The 17,098-nt window shown below is 49.2% G+C and overlaps 1 protein-coding gene across 1 annotated transcript in view; it reads right to left on the minus strand.

Annotated features, from left to right (window-relative positions):
* Nucleotides 1-17,098, minus strand: part of NOC2L (NOC2 like nucleolar associated transcriptional repressor) — a 144,143-nt gene that overhangs the window by 83,037 nt on the left and 44,008 nt on the right. The window contains exons 7-10 of the mRNA XM_075328046.1: nt 11,559-11,637; nt 4,162-4,272; nt 3,603-3,716; nt 1,980-2,168 (exon numbers count right to left, since the gene is read on the minus strand). Coding sequence (XP_075184161.1) covers nt 1,980-2,168; nt 3,603-3,716; nt 4,162-4,272; nt 11,559-11,637 — 493 coding nt within the window. The remainder of the gene's footprint in view (nt 1-1,979; nt 2,169-3,602; nt 3,717-4,161; nt 4,273-11,558; nt 11,638-17,098) is intronic.

The following is a 17,098-nucleotide window of genomic DNA, read 5'->3' on the forward strand; positions in this document are numbered from 1 at the left end:
TCTAGCCATCTATGCAATGTATAGCATACAAGCATAAACACTTCAGCACATGCAATACAAGCAGCATAGAAAGCCTGTGCCTTGGCACCCTTGCTTTTTTGCTGCTGTTGTCCAGCCATCTAGGAGAATATAGCCAAGAGTAGCGACCGTACAGTGCAATGTATAGCATACAAGCATAAGTACAAATGAACACTTCAGCACATGCAATACAAGCAGCCTATAAAGCCTGTGCCTTAGCACCCATGCTTTTTTGCTGCTGTTGTCCAGCCCTCTAGGAGAATATAGCCAGGAATAGCGACCGTACAGTGCAATGTATAGCATACAAGCATAAGTACAAATGAACACTTCAGCACATGCAATACAAGCAGCCTAGAAAAACTGTGCCTTGGCACCCTTGCTTTTTTGCTGCTGTTATCTCGCCATCTAGGAGGGCATATAGCCAAAGATAGCGACCGTACAGTGCAGTGTATAGCATACAAGCATAAAATACAAATGGACACTTCGGTATTTAGTGGGGTCAGCACTTCAGGTGCTGCTTACCGCCCGCCTATAACGCGGGTGTGTGGTCGCCAGAGCCCTGTGAGTGGTTGCCCAGAGCATGTCTCCGTTCCCCAGCTCGGACTGCGTGCAGGAATGGCTGCGGCGTCCTTCTCCAGCTCGTGTGACGAGGGGCGGGCCGTGGGCGTGCCCCAGACAAGAGCGGGAAACTGGCGTCCCACTGTGTCCAGTGAAGGGGGCTGGAGAATGCAAAGCAGACTCCAGCCCTCGGCGCTGACTGTCTGTACAGCGTCCCGCCTCACCCCTGACTGGCAGGGCTGGAGGCGGGAACGAAACGAAAACTAGGCCGCAAAGCCGGGGACTCGAGTAATAAGCGCGGCTGTCCATGTGCACGGCCAGCGCAGAAGTCCCCGGCGCACCACAAGTCCCAGCCGCGCCACAATGTAAAAAACACCCAGCAGCGGCCGGCGCGGCAGTTCCCAATACATAAAGTCACTCAGCAAAGCTGTAGTGAATAATAGCACGAGCGCTCCGCGCTGTTGCCCCCGGCGCACTAACACTCCCAGCAATGCTGGTGTGTGTGTGCGCGCTTGCCCGGGGACACAGAGTACCTTAATGTAGCAGGGCCTGTCCCTGACGATACTCAGCTCCATATCCAGCAGGTTCTCTGGGTCTGTGGATGGAGCCCGGTCTCAGTGCCTGGAGACCTGTAAGATCCCACTTCGCCCAGAGCCCTGAGGGGGGATGGGGAAGGAAAACAGCATGTGGGCTCCAGCCTCCGTACCCGCAATGGGTACCTCAACCTTAACAAACACCCGACAAAAGTGGGGTGAGAAGGGAGCATGCTGGGGGCCCCATATGGGCCCACTTTTCTTCCATCCGATATAGTCAGCAGCTGCTGCTGACTAAACAGTGGAGCTATGCGTGGATGTCTGACCTCCTTCGCACAAAGCAGAAAACTGGTGAGCCAGTGATCCCACTGGGGGTGTATAGCCAGAAGGGGAGGGGCCTTACACTTTTTAGTGTAATGCTTTGTGTGGCCTCCGGAGGCAGTACTATACACCCAATCGTCTGGGTCTCCCAATGGAGCGCCGAAGAAATCTCTATTACTAGGTCTTTGGAGTGTGGGAAGAAACCGGAGAAAACCGACGCAAACACGGGGAGAACATACAAACTCCTTACAGATGTTGTCCTTGGTGGGATTTGAACCCAGGACCCCAGCGTTGCAAGACTGCAGTGCTAACCACTGAGCTACCACAAGACTGCAGTGCTAACCACTGAGCCACCACAAGACTGCAGTGCTAACCACTGAGCCACCACAAGACTGCAGTGCTAACCACAGCCACCACAAGACTGCAGTGCTAACCACTGAGCCACCACAAGACTGCAGTGCTAACCACTGAATGCAAGTTCTCAAATATCTGTGAAACTTCACGGCAGGACAGGATGGTGGCTGTTCTTCTCCAGAACTTGCTGCTTACCTTCTTTTTGAGGGTCATGGCGCTGCGGAGGTGGATGGCCAGCTGACGGATGTATATGAAGATGTGCTGGTAGGAGCTCTGCACGTCCAGGGCGTACATCTCCGTCAGAGTTCGCTGCATGAAGTTGATCATCGGCAGAACATTGGGAGATGTAAATTTTGAGTTCTTCACATAGGAGATGTACATTTTCTGTGGTATAGAAATGTATACACGTTAATAAATGAGGAGCTGCAACTTGTCGTGGGCTTTCAATATATTCTGTAACCTCCATGGGGCATTTTATATTATATATATATATATATATATATATATATATATATATATATACACATATACACACACACACACACACACGTGTGTGTCTTTCTATATGCGTGTGTGTGTGTGGTGTGTGTGTCTTTCTATGCGTGTGTGTGTGTGTGTGTCTTTCTGTGTGTGTGTGTGTGTGTGTGTGTGTGTGTGTGTCTTTGTGTGTGTTTTTTACTTTAATGCATGTATTTTTGGCCAAGTCACTTTTGCAATTGTGTTTCATTATAAAACTGGCTTCTAGAGCCTATAGTTTTCTGCAGAATGAGTAAACTGAGTATCATTCAGTGAGCTAGATGGTGTGATTATCAGCCTTTCTTCTGGGCTTCTCTCAGTTCACTTATGATCATGTGAAAGTTGAGCTGAATTTTGATATGGTCATAAATCAGCTCAGAAATAGGAAGACAAGGGTTAGAAACTCTCCAAATAGCTCACTGATGAGGTTTTCAGTTCACTCATTCTGTAGCCAACAGATTATGAAACAGAGGCCATAGAAGGCAAAAATAAAAAGGTGCAAAATTATTAAAATTTAACCCAAATTGCAAACATTTTTCACAAAATTAAAAAAACAAAAAAAAAAAAAAAAAAACACACCGTGCATTTAAATAAATAAATAAATAAATAAATAAATAAATAAATAAATAAATGCCCCAAATGGTGCTAAAACCTTCTAATAGAGGAGGATATTGCCATGTTCACGGCAGGCAGTCTCGCAAATCTCATGCAATGTGTACAAGGACTATAACCCTTTGTTCTCCAGGATTAAATTGATGCAAAAAACGAGTGTTAAATGAAGCAAAAAGAAACATAAATGGGGTAGACTTAAAGGGAACCTGGCATATCGCAGGCCACTCCAATGTTAAGAGTGCACTGGAATAAAAGGTGACCGGTTTGGAAAGAGGGTGGAGGCTGGCACCAACCTCTCCTATTGTTCTCTGAAGTGAGATACCGGCATAAAAAAATAAATAAATAAATAAATCATTAAGATATATATATATATATATATATATATATATATATATATATATATATATATATATATATATATATATATATATATATATATATATATATATATATATATATATATATATATATATATATATATATATATATATATATATATAATGTTTTCTCTCCAACACTACAGTCCAAAAACTGCACGGTTGCAGAATATTGTCAGATTCATGCTGCCTAAGGATCGGGCACCGCGAGTCCGCTGACAAACTCCCTTTAAGGACAACCAGAATCCTTTTATAGTAGCTGGATCAATGGATGAATGGACAACGTCAGGACAAAACAAAGAGCAGGACTTACCTTCAGCACTGGGTTGAGGTACGAGTCCTGTCTGTATCTGCAGATCTTGTTCAGAACCAGAAATGCTAAAACTCGCACCGTTTCCTCCCCCGTACACCACAGATGAATGGCTTTCTGCAGGAACAAAACACAAGTCAATATCTAATTCTGCAGAGATAAAAAGATATAGATGATGTCAAATAGATATAAATCTATCATCATGGAGGAAATATCAAATCTTTATTTTTATATAGCGCTAACATATTCCGCAGCGCTTTACATACATCAGGAACACTGTCCCCATTGGGGCTCACAATCTAAAGTCCCTATCTGTATGTCTTTGGAGTGTGGGAGGAAACCGGAGAAAACCCACGCAAACACAGGGAGAACATACAAACTCCTTGCAGATGTTGTCCATGTTGGGATTTGAGCCCAGGACCCCAGCGCTGCAAAACTGCAGTGCTAACCACTGAGCCACCCAAGTCTGCAGTGCTCACCACTGAGCCACTGTGCTGCCCGCATAGAAATACATACGCACTATACAAATGTGTGACCTATGTAGTAACTTATGAGCTCTTACCTTAAGAAGCTGTTGCGTGTGTTTCGGGAAGCACAGGTAGAAATGCACCGTGTTGTTAACGTGCTGGAGAACAGCGGCGCTGACTGTGGATTCGGTGAGGCAGTTCAGCAGCTGGAAAATAGACATTATGAAATACATAAAAAGCCGGAAAAGAAGGGAATTTTGTTTACTTACCGTAAATTCCTTTTCTTCTAGCTCCAATTGGGAGACCCAGACCATTGGGTGTATAGGCTATGCCTCCGGAGGCCGCACAAAGTATTACACTAAAAGTGTTAAGCCCCTCCCCTTCTGCCTATACACCCCCCGTGCTCCCACGGGCTCCTCAGTTTTGGTGCAAAAGCAAGAAGGAGGAAAAAATTATAAACTGGTTTTAAGTAAATTCAATCCGAAGGAATATCGGAGAACTGAAACCATTCAACATGAACAACATGTGTACACAAAAAAACAGGGGCGGGTGCTGGGTCTCCCAATTGGAGCTAGAAGAAAAGGAATTTACGGTAAGTAAACAAAATTCCCTTCTTCTTTGTCGCTCCATTGGGAGACCCAGACCATTGGGACGTCCAAAAGCAGTCCCTGGGTGGGTAAAATAATACCTCGTAATAGAGCCGTAAAACGGCCCCTTCCTACAGGTGGGCAACCGCCGCCTGAAGGACTCGTCTACCTAGGCTGGCATCCGCCGAAGCATAGGTATGCACCTGATAGTGTTTCGTGAAAGTGTGCAGGCTCGACCAGGTAGCCGCCTGACACACCTGCTGAGCCGTAGCCTGGTGCCTCAAAGCCCAGGACGCACCCACGGCTCTGGTAGAATGGGCCTTCAGCCCTGAGGGAACCGGAAGCCCAGCAGAACGGTAAGCTTCGAGAATTGGTTCCTTGATCCACCGAGCCAGGGTTGATTTGGAAGCCTGTGACCCTTTACGCTGGCCAGCGACAAGGACAAAGAGTGCATCCGAGCGGCGCAAGGGCGCCGTACGAGAAATATAGAGTCTGAGTGCTCTCACCAGATCTAACAAGTGCAAATCCTTTTCACATTGGTGAACTGGATGAGGACAAAAAGAAGGTAAGGAGATATCCTGATTGAGATGAAAGGGGGATACCACCTTAGGGAGGAATTCCGGAACCGGACGTAGAACCACCTTGTCCTGGTGAAACACCAGGAAAGGGGCTTTGCATGACAGCGCTGCTAGCTCAGACACTCTCCGAAGAGAAGTGACTGCAACTAGGAAAACCACTTTCTGCGAAAGGCGTGAGAGAGAAATATCTCTCATTGGCTCGAATGGTGGTTTCTGAAGAACCCTCAACACCCTGTTCAGATCCCAGGGTTCTAACGGACGCTTGTAAGGGGGGACTATGTGACAAACCCCCTGCAGGAACGTACGTACCTGTGGAAGCCTGGCAAGACGCTTCTGGAAAAACACAGAGAGCGCTGAGACTTGTCCCTTAAGGGAGCCGAGCGACAAACCCTTTCCCAGTCCAGATTGAAGGAAGGACAGAAAAGTGGGCAAGGCAAAAGGCCTGGGAGAAAAACCCTGAGCAGAGCACCACGACAGGAAAATTTTCCACGTCCTGTGGTAGATCTTGGCGGACGTTGGTTTCCTAGCCTGTCTCATAGTGGCAATGACGTCTTGAGATAACCCTGAAGACGCTAGGATCCAGGACTCAATGGCCACACAGTCAGGTTGAGGGCCGCAGAATTCAGATGGAAAAACGGCCCTTGGATAGCAAGTCTGGTCGGTCTGGTAGTGCCCACGGTTGGCCGACCGTGAGATGCCACAGATCCGGGTACCACGACCTCCTCGGCCAGTCTGGAGCGACGAGGATGACGCGGCGGCAGTCGGCCCTGATCTTGCGTAACACTCTGGGCAACAGTGCCAGCGGAGGAAACACATAAGGGAGTTGAAACTGCGACCAATCCTGAACTAAGGCGTCTGCCGCCAGAGCTCTGGGATCTTGAGACCGTGCCATGAACATCGGTACCTTGTTGTTGTGCCGGGACGCCATGAGGTCGACGTCCGGCATGCCCCAGCGGCAACAGATCTCCTGAAACACGTCCGGGTGAAGGGACCATTCCCCTGCGTCCATGCCCTGGCGACTGAGATAATCTGCTTCCCAGTTTTCCACGCCTGGGATGTGAACTGCAGAGATGGTGGAGGCCGTTGCTTCCACCCACAGCAAAATCCGCCGGACTTCCAGGAAGGCTTGCCGACTGCGTGTGCCGCCTTGGTGGTTGATGTATGCCACCGCTGTGGAATTGTCCGACTGAATTCGGATCTGCTTGCCTTCCAGCCACTGCTGGAACGATTTCAGGGCAAGGTACACTGCCCGTATTTCCAGAACATTGATCTGAAGCGATGACTCTTGTTGGGTCCACGTACCCTGAGCCCTGTGGTGGAGAAAAACCGCTCCCCACCCTGACAGACTCGCGTCCGTCGTGACCACCTCCCAGGATGGGGGTAGGAAGGATTTCCCCTTTGATAATGAAGGAAGAAGCCACCACCGAAGGGAAGCTTTGGTCGCTTGAGAGAGGGAGACAGTCCTGTCGAGGGACGTTGGCTTCCTGTCCCATTTGCGTAGGATGTCCCATTGAAGAGGACGCAGGTGAAACTGCGCGAAAGGGACTGCCTCCATTGCTGCCACCATCTTCCCCAGGAAGTGCATGAGGCGCCTCAAGGGGTGTGACTGGCCTTGAAGGAGAGATTGTACCCCTTTCTGTAGTGACTGCTGCTTGATCAGCGGAAGCTTCACTATCGCTGAGAGGGTATGAAACTCCATGCCAAGATATGTCAGCGATTGGGCCGGTGTCAGATTTGACTTCGGAAAATTGATGATCTACCCGAAACTCTGGAGAGTCTCCAGGGTAGCTTCGAGGCTGTGTTGGCATGCCTCTTGAGAGGGTGCCTTGATCAGCAGATCGTCCAAGTACGGGATCACCGAGTGACCCTGAGAGTGTAGGACCGCTACTACAGTAGCCATAACCTTGGTAAAAACCCTTGGGGCTGTTGCCAGACCGAACGGCAGTGCCACGAACTGCAGGTGTTCGTTTCCTATGGCGAAGCGCAGGAAGCGCTGGTGCTCCGGAGCAATCGGTACGTGGAGATAAGCATCTTTGATATCGATCGATGCAAGGAAATCTCCTTGGGACATTGAGGCGATGACGGAGCGGAGGGATTCCATCCGGAACCGCCTGGTTTTTACGTGTTTGTTGAGCAGTTTCAGGTCCAGGACAGGGCGGAAAGACCCGTCCTTCTTTGGGACCACAAACAAGTTGGAGTAAAAACCGTGGCCCTGTTGTTGAAGAGGAACAGGGATCACCACTCCTTCTGCCTTCAGAGTGCGCAGCGCCTGCAGAAGAGCCTCTGCTCGCTCGGGAGGCGGGGATGACCTGAAGAATCGAGTTGGGGGACGAGAGGTGAACTCTATCTTGTAACCGTGAGACAGAATGTCTCTCACCCAGCGGTCTTTTATTCGTGGCAGCCAGGTGTCGCAAAAGCGGGAGAGCCTGCCACCGACCGAGGATGCGGGATGAGGAGGTCGAAAGTCATGAGGAAGCCGCTTTGTTAGCTGCCCCTCCGGTGGTCTTTTTAGGACGTGACTTAGACCGCCATGCATCAGAGTTCTTTTGCTCTTTCTGAGGCCTTTTGGACGAGGAGAATTGGGACCTGCCCGCGCCCCGAAAGGACCGAAACCTCGACTGCCCTCTCCTCTGTGGGGTATGTTCGGTTTGGGCTGGGGTAAGGATGTATCCTTTCCCTTGGATTGTTTGATGATTTCATCCAAACGCTCGCCAAACAATCTGTCGCCAGAAATTGGCAAACTGGTTAAGCGCTTTTTGGAAGCAGAATCTGCCTTCCATTCCCGTAGCCACAAGGCCCTGCGGAGTACCACCGAATTGGCGGCTGCCACCGCCGTACGGCTCGCAGAGTCCAGGACAGCATTAATAGCGTAAGACGCAAATGCCGAGGTCTGAGTGGTAATGGACGCCACTTGTGGCGCGGACGTGCATGTGGCTGCTTCAATTTGCGCTTGACCTGCTGAGATAGCTTGTAGCGCCCATACGGCTGCGAATGCTGGGGCAAAAGAAGCTCCGATAGCTTCATAGATGGATTTCAACCAGAGCTCCATCTGCCTGTCAGTGGCATCTTTGAGTGAAGCCCCATCTTCCACTGCAAGTATGGATCTAGCCGCCAGTCTGGAGAATGGAGGATCCACTTTGGGACACTGAGTCCAACCTTTAACCACGTCAGGTGGAAAGGGATAACGTGTATCCTTTAGGCGCTTAGAAAAACGCTTATCTGGACAAGCATGGTGATTCTGGACTGCCTCTCTGAAGTCAGAGTGGTCCAGAAACATACTCGGTGTACGCTTGGGGAACCTGAACCGGAATTTCTCCTGCTGAGAAGCCGACTCCTCTGCTGGAGGGACTGAGGGAGAAATATCCAGCATTTGATTGATGGACGCAATAAGATCGTTCACTATGGCGTCCCCGTCTGTAGTATTAAGATTGAGAGCGGCCTCAGGATCAGAATCCTGATCAGCTACTTCCGCGTCATCAACCAGCGATTCCCCTCGCTGAGACCCTGAACAATATGATGATGTCGAGAGAAAAATCTAAGCGAGCTCTCTTAGTCGGTCTGGGGCTGGGGTCTGTGTCAGAACCCTCAGCCTGGGATCTATGAGATACCCCTGGAGGACATTGTTGGTCCAACTGAGGGGGGCCAGGGAACAAAGATTCAACAGAGTCCCTGTGCTGAGATACCGGCCTGTACTGCAAGGCTTCTAGTATCTTAGCCATAGTCTCAGAGAGTTTTGCAAACTCTGTCCCCGTCACCTGGACATTGTCAGCAGGTGGCTCCCCCTGGGCCCCTCTTAGCAGAGGCTCTGGCTGAGTAAGTGTCACAGGGCCCGAGCACTGTATACAATGAGGGTCAGTTGAACCTGCCGGTAGCGGGGTCGTACATGCGGCGCAGGCAGCATAATAAGCCTGTGTTTTGGCACCCCTGCCTTTTGTGGGCGCCATGCTATTATCTTCCCTGAGCAACACAATAGGGTATATAGCCAGAAATGAACTGTGCACCATACAGTGTAAAGTATATACCATAAACATATACAGTATAGTTACACTACTGCACAATGGGGCTAGCACCACAGGTGCTGCTTACCACCCGCTTCAAGCGGTTGTGAGGCCACCCAAGTCCCTGCCTGGGTCTTCCAGACTTTGTCCCCCTCTGCTGCGTCCGAGGAGCTGACAGGAATGGCTGCCGGCGTCCTGAGGAGAGGAGGGAGTCGTGAGCGTGGCCGAGAAAGTGCGGGAACTGGAGCCGCACTGTGCACAGTGAGAGGGGTGGAGTATGCAAAGCATGCTCCAGCCCTCAGTGCTGCTCGTTCTGTGCAGCTTCCCGCCCTTCCCCTGCCTGTCAGGGCTGAGGGCGGGAGGAAAAGGAAACTAGGCCGCAAAAATCCGGGGACTTGAGTAATGAGCGGCCGCCGTATATGCGCGGCCAGCGCGGAAGTCCCTGGCGCACTACAAGTCCCAGCCGCGCCGCAGTGTTTCCGCGGCAGCGGCGGTCAGCGCGGCAGTCTCTATACCTAAAACACACTCAGCAACGCTGAGTGTGTAATGGCACCTTTTAACCCGGTCAGCGCCGCGGTCCCCGGTGCACTAGCACACCCAGCAAAGCTGTAGTGTTGCTGTGCGCGGTCCCAACAGGGATACAGAGTACCTCCAAGTAGCAGGGCCATGTCCCTGAACGGTACCCGGCTCCTATCCAGCAGGCTCCACAGGAGTTGTGGATGAAGCACGGTCTCAGTGCCTAGAGACCGATAGGATCCCACTTCACCCAGAGCCCTGAGGGGGATGGGGAAGGAAAACAGCATGTGGGCTCCAGCCTCCGTACCCGCAATGGATACCTCAACCTTAACAACACCGCCGACAAGAGTGGGGTGAGAAGGGAGCATGCTGGGGGCCCTATATGGGCCCACTTTTCTTCCATCCGACATAGTCAGCAGCTGCTGCTGACCAATCTGTGGAGCTGTGCGTGCATGTCTGCCTCCTTCGCACAAAGCAAAAAACTGAGGAGCCCGTGGGAGCACGGGGGGGTGTATAGGCAGAAGGGGAGGGGCTTTACACTTTTAGTGTAATACTTTGTGCGGCCTCCGGAGGCATAGCCTATACACCCAATGGTCTGGGTCTCCCAATGGAGCGACAAAGAAACAACCTACATCCAATCTGGTCTCATCAATAAGGTAAAATGTGATACATCATAAACATCTAAAAATATGAATTATTTTTTTTTTTTTTTATAAAAGGATAGACTGGTATACAGGGTCAAGAACTAATACTTACAGCAATGATCACCAACATGGTTGGGGTCGTATTCTTTAAATGTCTGTCTGCATAAAATGACAGTTGTAACCGAGCACTGACCGTCAGGGTACCCTGGGGGCGGCCGAGCAGCTTGGGGCAACCTCGGGGCGGCCGAGCAGCTCCAGGGCAACCTGGGGGCGGTCGAGCAGCTCCAGGGGAACCCTCGGGGCGGCCGAACAGCTCCAGGGGAACCCTCGGGGCGGCCGAACAGCTCCAGGGGAACCCTCGGGGCGGCCGAACAGCTCCAGGGGAACCCTCGGGGCGGCCGAACAGCTCCAGGGGAACCCTCGGGGCGGCCGAACAGCTCCAGGGGAACCCTCGGGGCGGCCGAACAGCTCCAGGGGAACCCTCGGGGCGGCCGAACAGCTCCAGGGGAACCCTCGGGGCGGCCGAACAGCTCCAGGGGAACACTCGGGGCGGCCGAACAGCTCCAGGGGAACCCTCGGGGCGGCCGAGCAGCTCCAGGGGAACCCTCGGGGCGGCCGAGCAGCTCCAGGGGAACCTGGGGGCGGACAAGCAGCTCCAGGGCAACCTGGGGGCGGACAAGCAGCTCCAGGGCAACCTGGGGGCGGACAAGCAGCTCCAGGGCAACCTGGGGGCGGACAAGCAGCTCCAGGGCAACCTGGGGGCGGACAAGCAGCTCCAGGGCAACCTGGGGGCGGACAAGCAGCTCCAGGGCAACCTGGGGGCGGACAAGCAGCTCCAGGGCAACCTGGGGGCGGACAAGCAGCTCCAGGGCAACCTGGGGGCGGACAAGCAGCTCCAGGGCAACCTGGGGGCGGACAAGCAGCTCCAGGGCAACCTGGGGGCGGACAAGCAGCTCCAGGGCAACCTGGGGGCGGACAAGCAGCTCCAGGGCAACCTGGGGGCGGACAAGCAGCTCCAGGGCAACCTGGGGGCGGACAAGCAGCTCCAGGGCAACCTCCGTGTACGTTTTTGCCATCGGAACGCGGCCTAATGCCTTTATCAATGCTCAGTTTTTATTAACTTGGGATCATCATGACAGGTCTAACAAGAGAATGCAAATCCCGGTTACCTGGATGACAGAGTTCAGATACATCTTTATGTCTAGACGAAGCTTCTTCCATAGGGCGCTGTTTGTTGGGTTCACCAGCCTAGAAATAATAAAGCACGTCTGCTGTTACATCTCCAGATTACATAGAATAATGTGAAGTTATTTGAAAAGTGACGACACATTATTGTGAGAACCGCACACACCAGGTTTGTTCCAGAAATGGCTGCGCCAGTTTCACTTATCTGAATGTGACTTGCAGGAGTCCACGTGCCACGAAAATAATCACAAATCAGCATCAGTCCCAAAATCTGCACATGTGAAGCCACTCACTTTTACCTTTTTAGTTTTTCCCTCTTCTACCAAGAACCAAAAGCTTTTCGATGGACCTGTATGAGGGTTTTTTTTTTTATTTTTTTAAAATGTGTTAAAGGGAACGTGTCAGTTAGAACATGAACCACGAGCAGTTCTGGGTGTATATTACTAATCCCTGCCTAACCGTCCCTGTATACACTAGCATAGATAAAAGGGATCTTCAGAAAAAGTATTTCTAAGGCTGTGTGCACACGTTGCGTTTTTTACCGCGGAAACGCTGCGTTTTGAACCGCAGCGTTTCAGTGGCAAATTGCATGCGTTCAGCTTTCCCAGCAAAGTGTATGGGAAAGCTGAAAAATCAGTGCACATGCTGCGTTTCTTTCCGCAGCGTTTTGGATGCCAAAAATCGGTGCGGAAAGAAAAGCAGCATGTCACTTCTTTTGTGCGTTGTGGCTGCGTTCTCTCCCCCATTGAAATCAATGATGTGGGGTCAGAACGCAGCTACACCGCATGGACCTGCTTTTTTGTTGCGGTCCGCGGCCTTTGTCGGCATGCCAGAACGCAGGCATTTACCTGGAAGTGAGGTCAAGAGGTTTCCTGTTGACCTCACTTCCTGGCAAAGCCCCCGGTGTCGCCAAAGTGCCCGCCCCGACCCCCGACCCCCCTCCCGAAAATCCAACATGGCTGCGCGCACAGTAGCGCACCGGCCGCCCAGCTCCTATGTTATCTGTCGCATGTGCAATAACACATGCGACAGAAAAATGCCCCCAGGCCCTGCCCGTTCACCCCAATTCCCCCCGGTGTCATACATACCTGTCCGGTCGCAGCGCTGATCCCCCGCGGCTCCCTCCTCCTCCACAGTGCACGCTGGCCGGTCACATGTGCAGAGCAGCTGACAGCCAGCACAGTGTTCATAGAGCTGTGCTGGCTGCTCGGCACTCTGCAGCTGTGACCCGGGGAGAGTGGGTGCAGATTTTTGGCACCCACTCTCCTCAAATGGAGGGTCTGCCCTCCTAGAAAATGGGGGATACGTTCCCTGAACGTGCCCCCATATTCTAGAAGGTCCAGAGGCGACGTGGGACATCCAAATGGATTTCTGCGGACCCATTTTTTTTATTAAATTGGAGAACAAGGGAATGATTTGGGGAGTGTTTTTTCTAATAAAAAAATTTTTGTTGTCTTTTTTTGCTTTTGTTTACTGTCAATTAGTTATGTCGGGTGTCTGATAGACGCTGTGACATCACTAATTGCTGGGCTTGATGCCATGTGACATTACACATCTGGTATCAACCCCATTTATTACCCCGTTAGCCAACGCACCAGGGCGCGGGATGAGTTGGGGCGAAGCGCCAGGATTGGCGCATCTAATGGATGCGCCACTTCTGGGGCGGCTGTGGCCTGCTATTTTTAGGCTGGGAAGAGTCCAATAACCATGGCTCTTCCCACCCTGAGAATACCAGACCTCAGCTGTCAGCTTCACCTTGGCTGGTGATCTAATTTGGGGGGACCCCATGTTATTTTTTTTTTATTATTTTTATTTATAAATAAAAAAAAAACCTGGGGAGCCCTCCAAATTGATCACCAGACAAGATGAAGCTGCCAGCTGTGGTTTGCAGGCTACAGCTGTCTGCTTTACCCTGACTGGCTATCAAAAATAGGGGGGACCCCACGCCATTTTTTTTTTTGTTTTTGTGATAAAAACTAGGCTAGGCACCCTTTAGTGCCACATGAAAGGTACTAAAGGTGCCAGCTTAGAATATGCAGGCGGGGGTGGGACGTTGTATATATATTTGACCTCCATTGACGCTTTTTAGGCTGGATGCCCACAATCGGGGTTTGCAGCGTTTTGGGCGCAGATTGTTTTCCCTGCGTCCATGACGCTGCGTTGTGCAGTAGAAGCACAGTGGAAGGATTTTTGGAGATCTCATGCCCACTGTGCTTCTTTTCTCCGCAGCATAAACCGACCGGTGGCGCAGCTTCCCGAGCCTCAGCTCAATTTATGTCAATTTATGTCAATTTATGCTGCGGAGACAAGAGTGTTCTATGCAGGTAGCATAGAGCTCCACAGCGGCCTGACCCCAAATCGTGGGCATGGCCAGCTGCGTTCTCCCGTGGACAACACTCACATCTCTGCAGGAAGGCGGGCACTGTGTACTAGACGCCGTGTCGCTGGATCATGGCCACATAGCCTTAGGCCCCTTTCACACGTCAGTGATTCTGGTACGTTTGTGCTTTTTTTTTTAAACGTACCAGGATCACTGACATACGCAGACCCATTATAATGAATGGGTCTGCTCACACATCAGTGATTTTTCACTGCACGTGTCTCCGTGCAGCGTACCCGCGTGTGCGTGATTGCTGCACGGAGACATGTCCATTTTTTTCTGGCATCACTGATGTTCCACGGACCACGCAGTGGTGTGGTCCCTGAAACACGTGTCAGAAAAAAAGTGCTTTTAAAATAAAAATCATTTTTACTCTCCCGGCGTCCAGCGATGTCCTCTGCAGCCCGTTCTGCCGGCTGCTTCTGAGCCGGCTCATTATTGTCGCGCATATTCATGATGTGCGACACAGCCGACCCGGAAGCAGCTGCTGCGGGGGTCAGCGCCAGCCGGATGCTGCACCGCGTGAGCGATCAGCACCATGGAGAGCGGGAGCGCGCACAGGTGAGTTAATCTCTAAGTGCAATCACGGGCCACGGAGAACGGAGCCCAGATTGCACTTAGACAACCCATGTGTGCCGTGATTCACGGCACACGGAGGGACATGTGCGTATTTTACACGCCAGTGAAAAACGTCACTGTTTTTCACTGACGTGTGAAACGGGCCTAAAAGTGAGAATATTGTTGCTACAGCAACATTTTGGGTGAAGTAGCTGTAGATTCAAAATGCTTAATATACTCCTGAATAAAATCCTTGAGGGGTGCAGATTCCAAAATGGGGTCACTTGTGGGGGTTTTCTGACGTATAGGTACCCAAGGGGCTCTGCTAATGTGACATGGTGCGCTAAGTTTATTTCAACTTTTCCAAAATTCAAATGGTGCTCCTTCCATTCCAAGCCCTCCCATTTATCCAAACAGAATGTGGAGAAGGAAATGACATCACAGGTTTTTTTTTCCAAAGGTCTGTGTTCAACCAACTTTATTAACACTGACAAGTCTTAAAAAACGCACCTAGAAAAACGCATGAAAAACGCATGAAAAACGCATGAAAAACGCATGAAAAACGCATGCGTTTTCGATGCCTTTTTCTTTAAAAAGCATTGTTTACAATTCTCCCCTCTGCCAGAGGTGCGTTTTTTTCCGCGCTGAAAAAAAAGCAACGTGTGCACATACCCTAAAGATCCTTTATGATATGCTAATGAGCACAGGAACTAGTCACAAAGGCGTTACTTCCCCCAACTAGTACACCCTCAGCATGACACCATCAGGAGTGTGCTAACATGCTATGCAATGTTCATTGCCCAGCGTCATCAGCGGTGACGTGCGTACCTGTGTCCGTTATCACCGACTCAGACGCCAGGTTTAGGCTCAGTGAGCATCATCAGTAGTCTTGGCACTTCCGGTCATGTGCACTAGACCTCTCTAAAGCCAGGACGCATACACCCGGCTTCATAGTGCACATGACTGGAAGTACCGGGATTTCTGAGTATGTACACTGAGTCTAAGCCCGGCATCTGATGTGGTGACAGTGGACACAGGTATGAGTGTCACCGCTGATGATGAGGGCAGTGGGCATTGAATAGTATGTTAGCAAGCCCATGTGGGTGTACTAACATACTAAGAGGGCGGAATGAGTGCAGGAAATAACGCCTTTGTGACTAGTCACTGGCCTCATGGCCAATACTTTTTCTAAAGATCTTTATCTATACTAGTGCATACAGGGACAGTTAGACAGGGATTAGCAACATGCACCCAGAACTGCTCGTGGTTCTTGGGTGCATATATTGCACCTGACAGGTTCCCTGTAAGCTGTAGTTTTTGCAGGTATATTTTTGGTGTTTAGAAAACGTAAAACGGGGGGGGGGGGGGGCTTATGTGTGGCAACCATAAAAGCTGCAACTATAACTTTTAGATTCCTCTCTCTTTTACGGTGTTTATGTTTAACTTATGGGTTAAAAAACTTTTTCCATTGATGGGAGTTTTATGACAGCGGCAGAATCAGTTATTTTTTTTTATATTATAATATATATATATATATATATGTAATACTTACCATACTTATATGGTGCATACTTGTATTGGTGCAGACTTTTAGTTGCCCCACTATATGCACATACAAGTGCACTCAGCTGAATATATATAGATATAGATATAGTATATAGTATATATATATATATACTATACTATACTATATATATAGTATATAGTATATTTTATATATATATATATATATATATATATATATATATATATATATATATATACACTATATCTATATATATTCAGCTGAGTATATATATATATATATATTTATATATATAGTATATATGTATAGTATAGTATGTATGTATGTATGTATGTATGTATGTATGTACGTACGTACGTATAGTATATATGTATAGTATATATGTATAGAATATATATATATATATATATATATATATATATATATATATATATATATATATATATATATATATATATATATATATATATATATATATATATATATATATATATATATATATATATATATATATATATATATATATATATATATATATATATATATATATATATATATATACACACTATATCTATATCTATATATATATATATATATTCAGCTGAGTGCACTTGTATGTGCATATAGTGGGGCAACTAAAAGTCTGCACAAGACTTTTCGTCTGCACCAATACAAGTATGCACCATATAAGTATGATGCATTGAATTAGGCCAGAATGTGACCGGAAGGTGACTGCATACATAGTCAATGTAAACAATGTTTGTGTTTCTATTCACTTTCACCCCTATAATACTTCACTCTTTACTGCCCCCTCTGATCCCTAAAGCCAGTAATGAGCTATTCATCTCTCCCTCCATCCTCCCCACCGATCTTACCTTCCCCTCAGATATTTTCCTCCACATTTCACCCTGTGTCTCCAGACACACACGTCCATCTCACGGCCTCTCCTGCTCCCACTTACTAACACTCTCTCTGCTTCTCCTCACTGCTGGGGATATCTCTCCTAATCCTGGTCCTCAGTTAAAAACATTGTCAAAAGCCTAAATAGATTCACAGCAAGT

This window comes from Anomaloglossus baeobatrachus, chromosome 11 (assembly GCF_048569485.1).
Source record: "Anomaloglossus baeobatrachus isolate aAnoBae1 chromosome 11, aAnoBae1.hap1, whole genome shotgun sequence".
NCBI lineage: Eukaryota > Metazoa > Chordata > Amphibia > Anura > Aromobatidae > Anomaloglossus > Anomaloglossus baeobatrachus.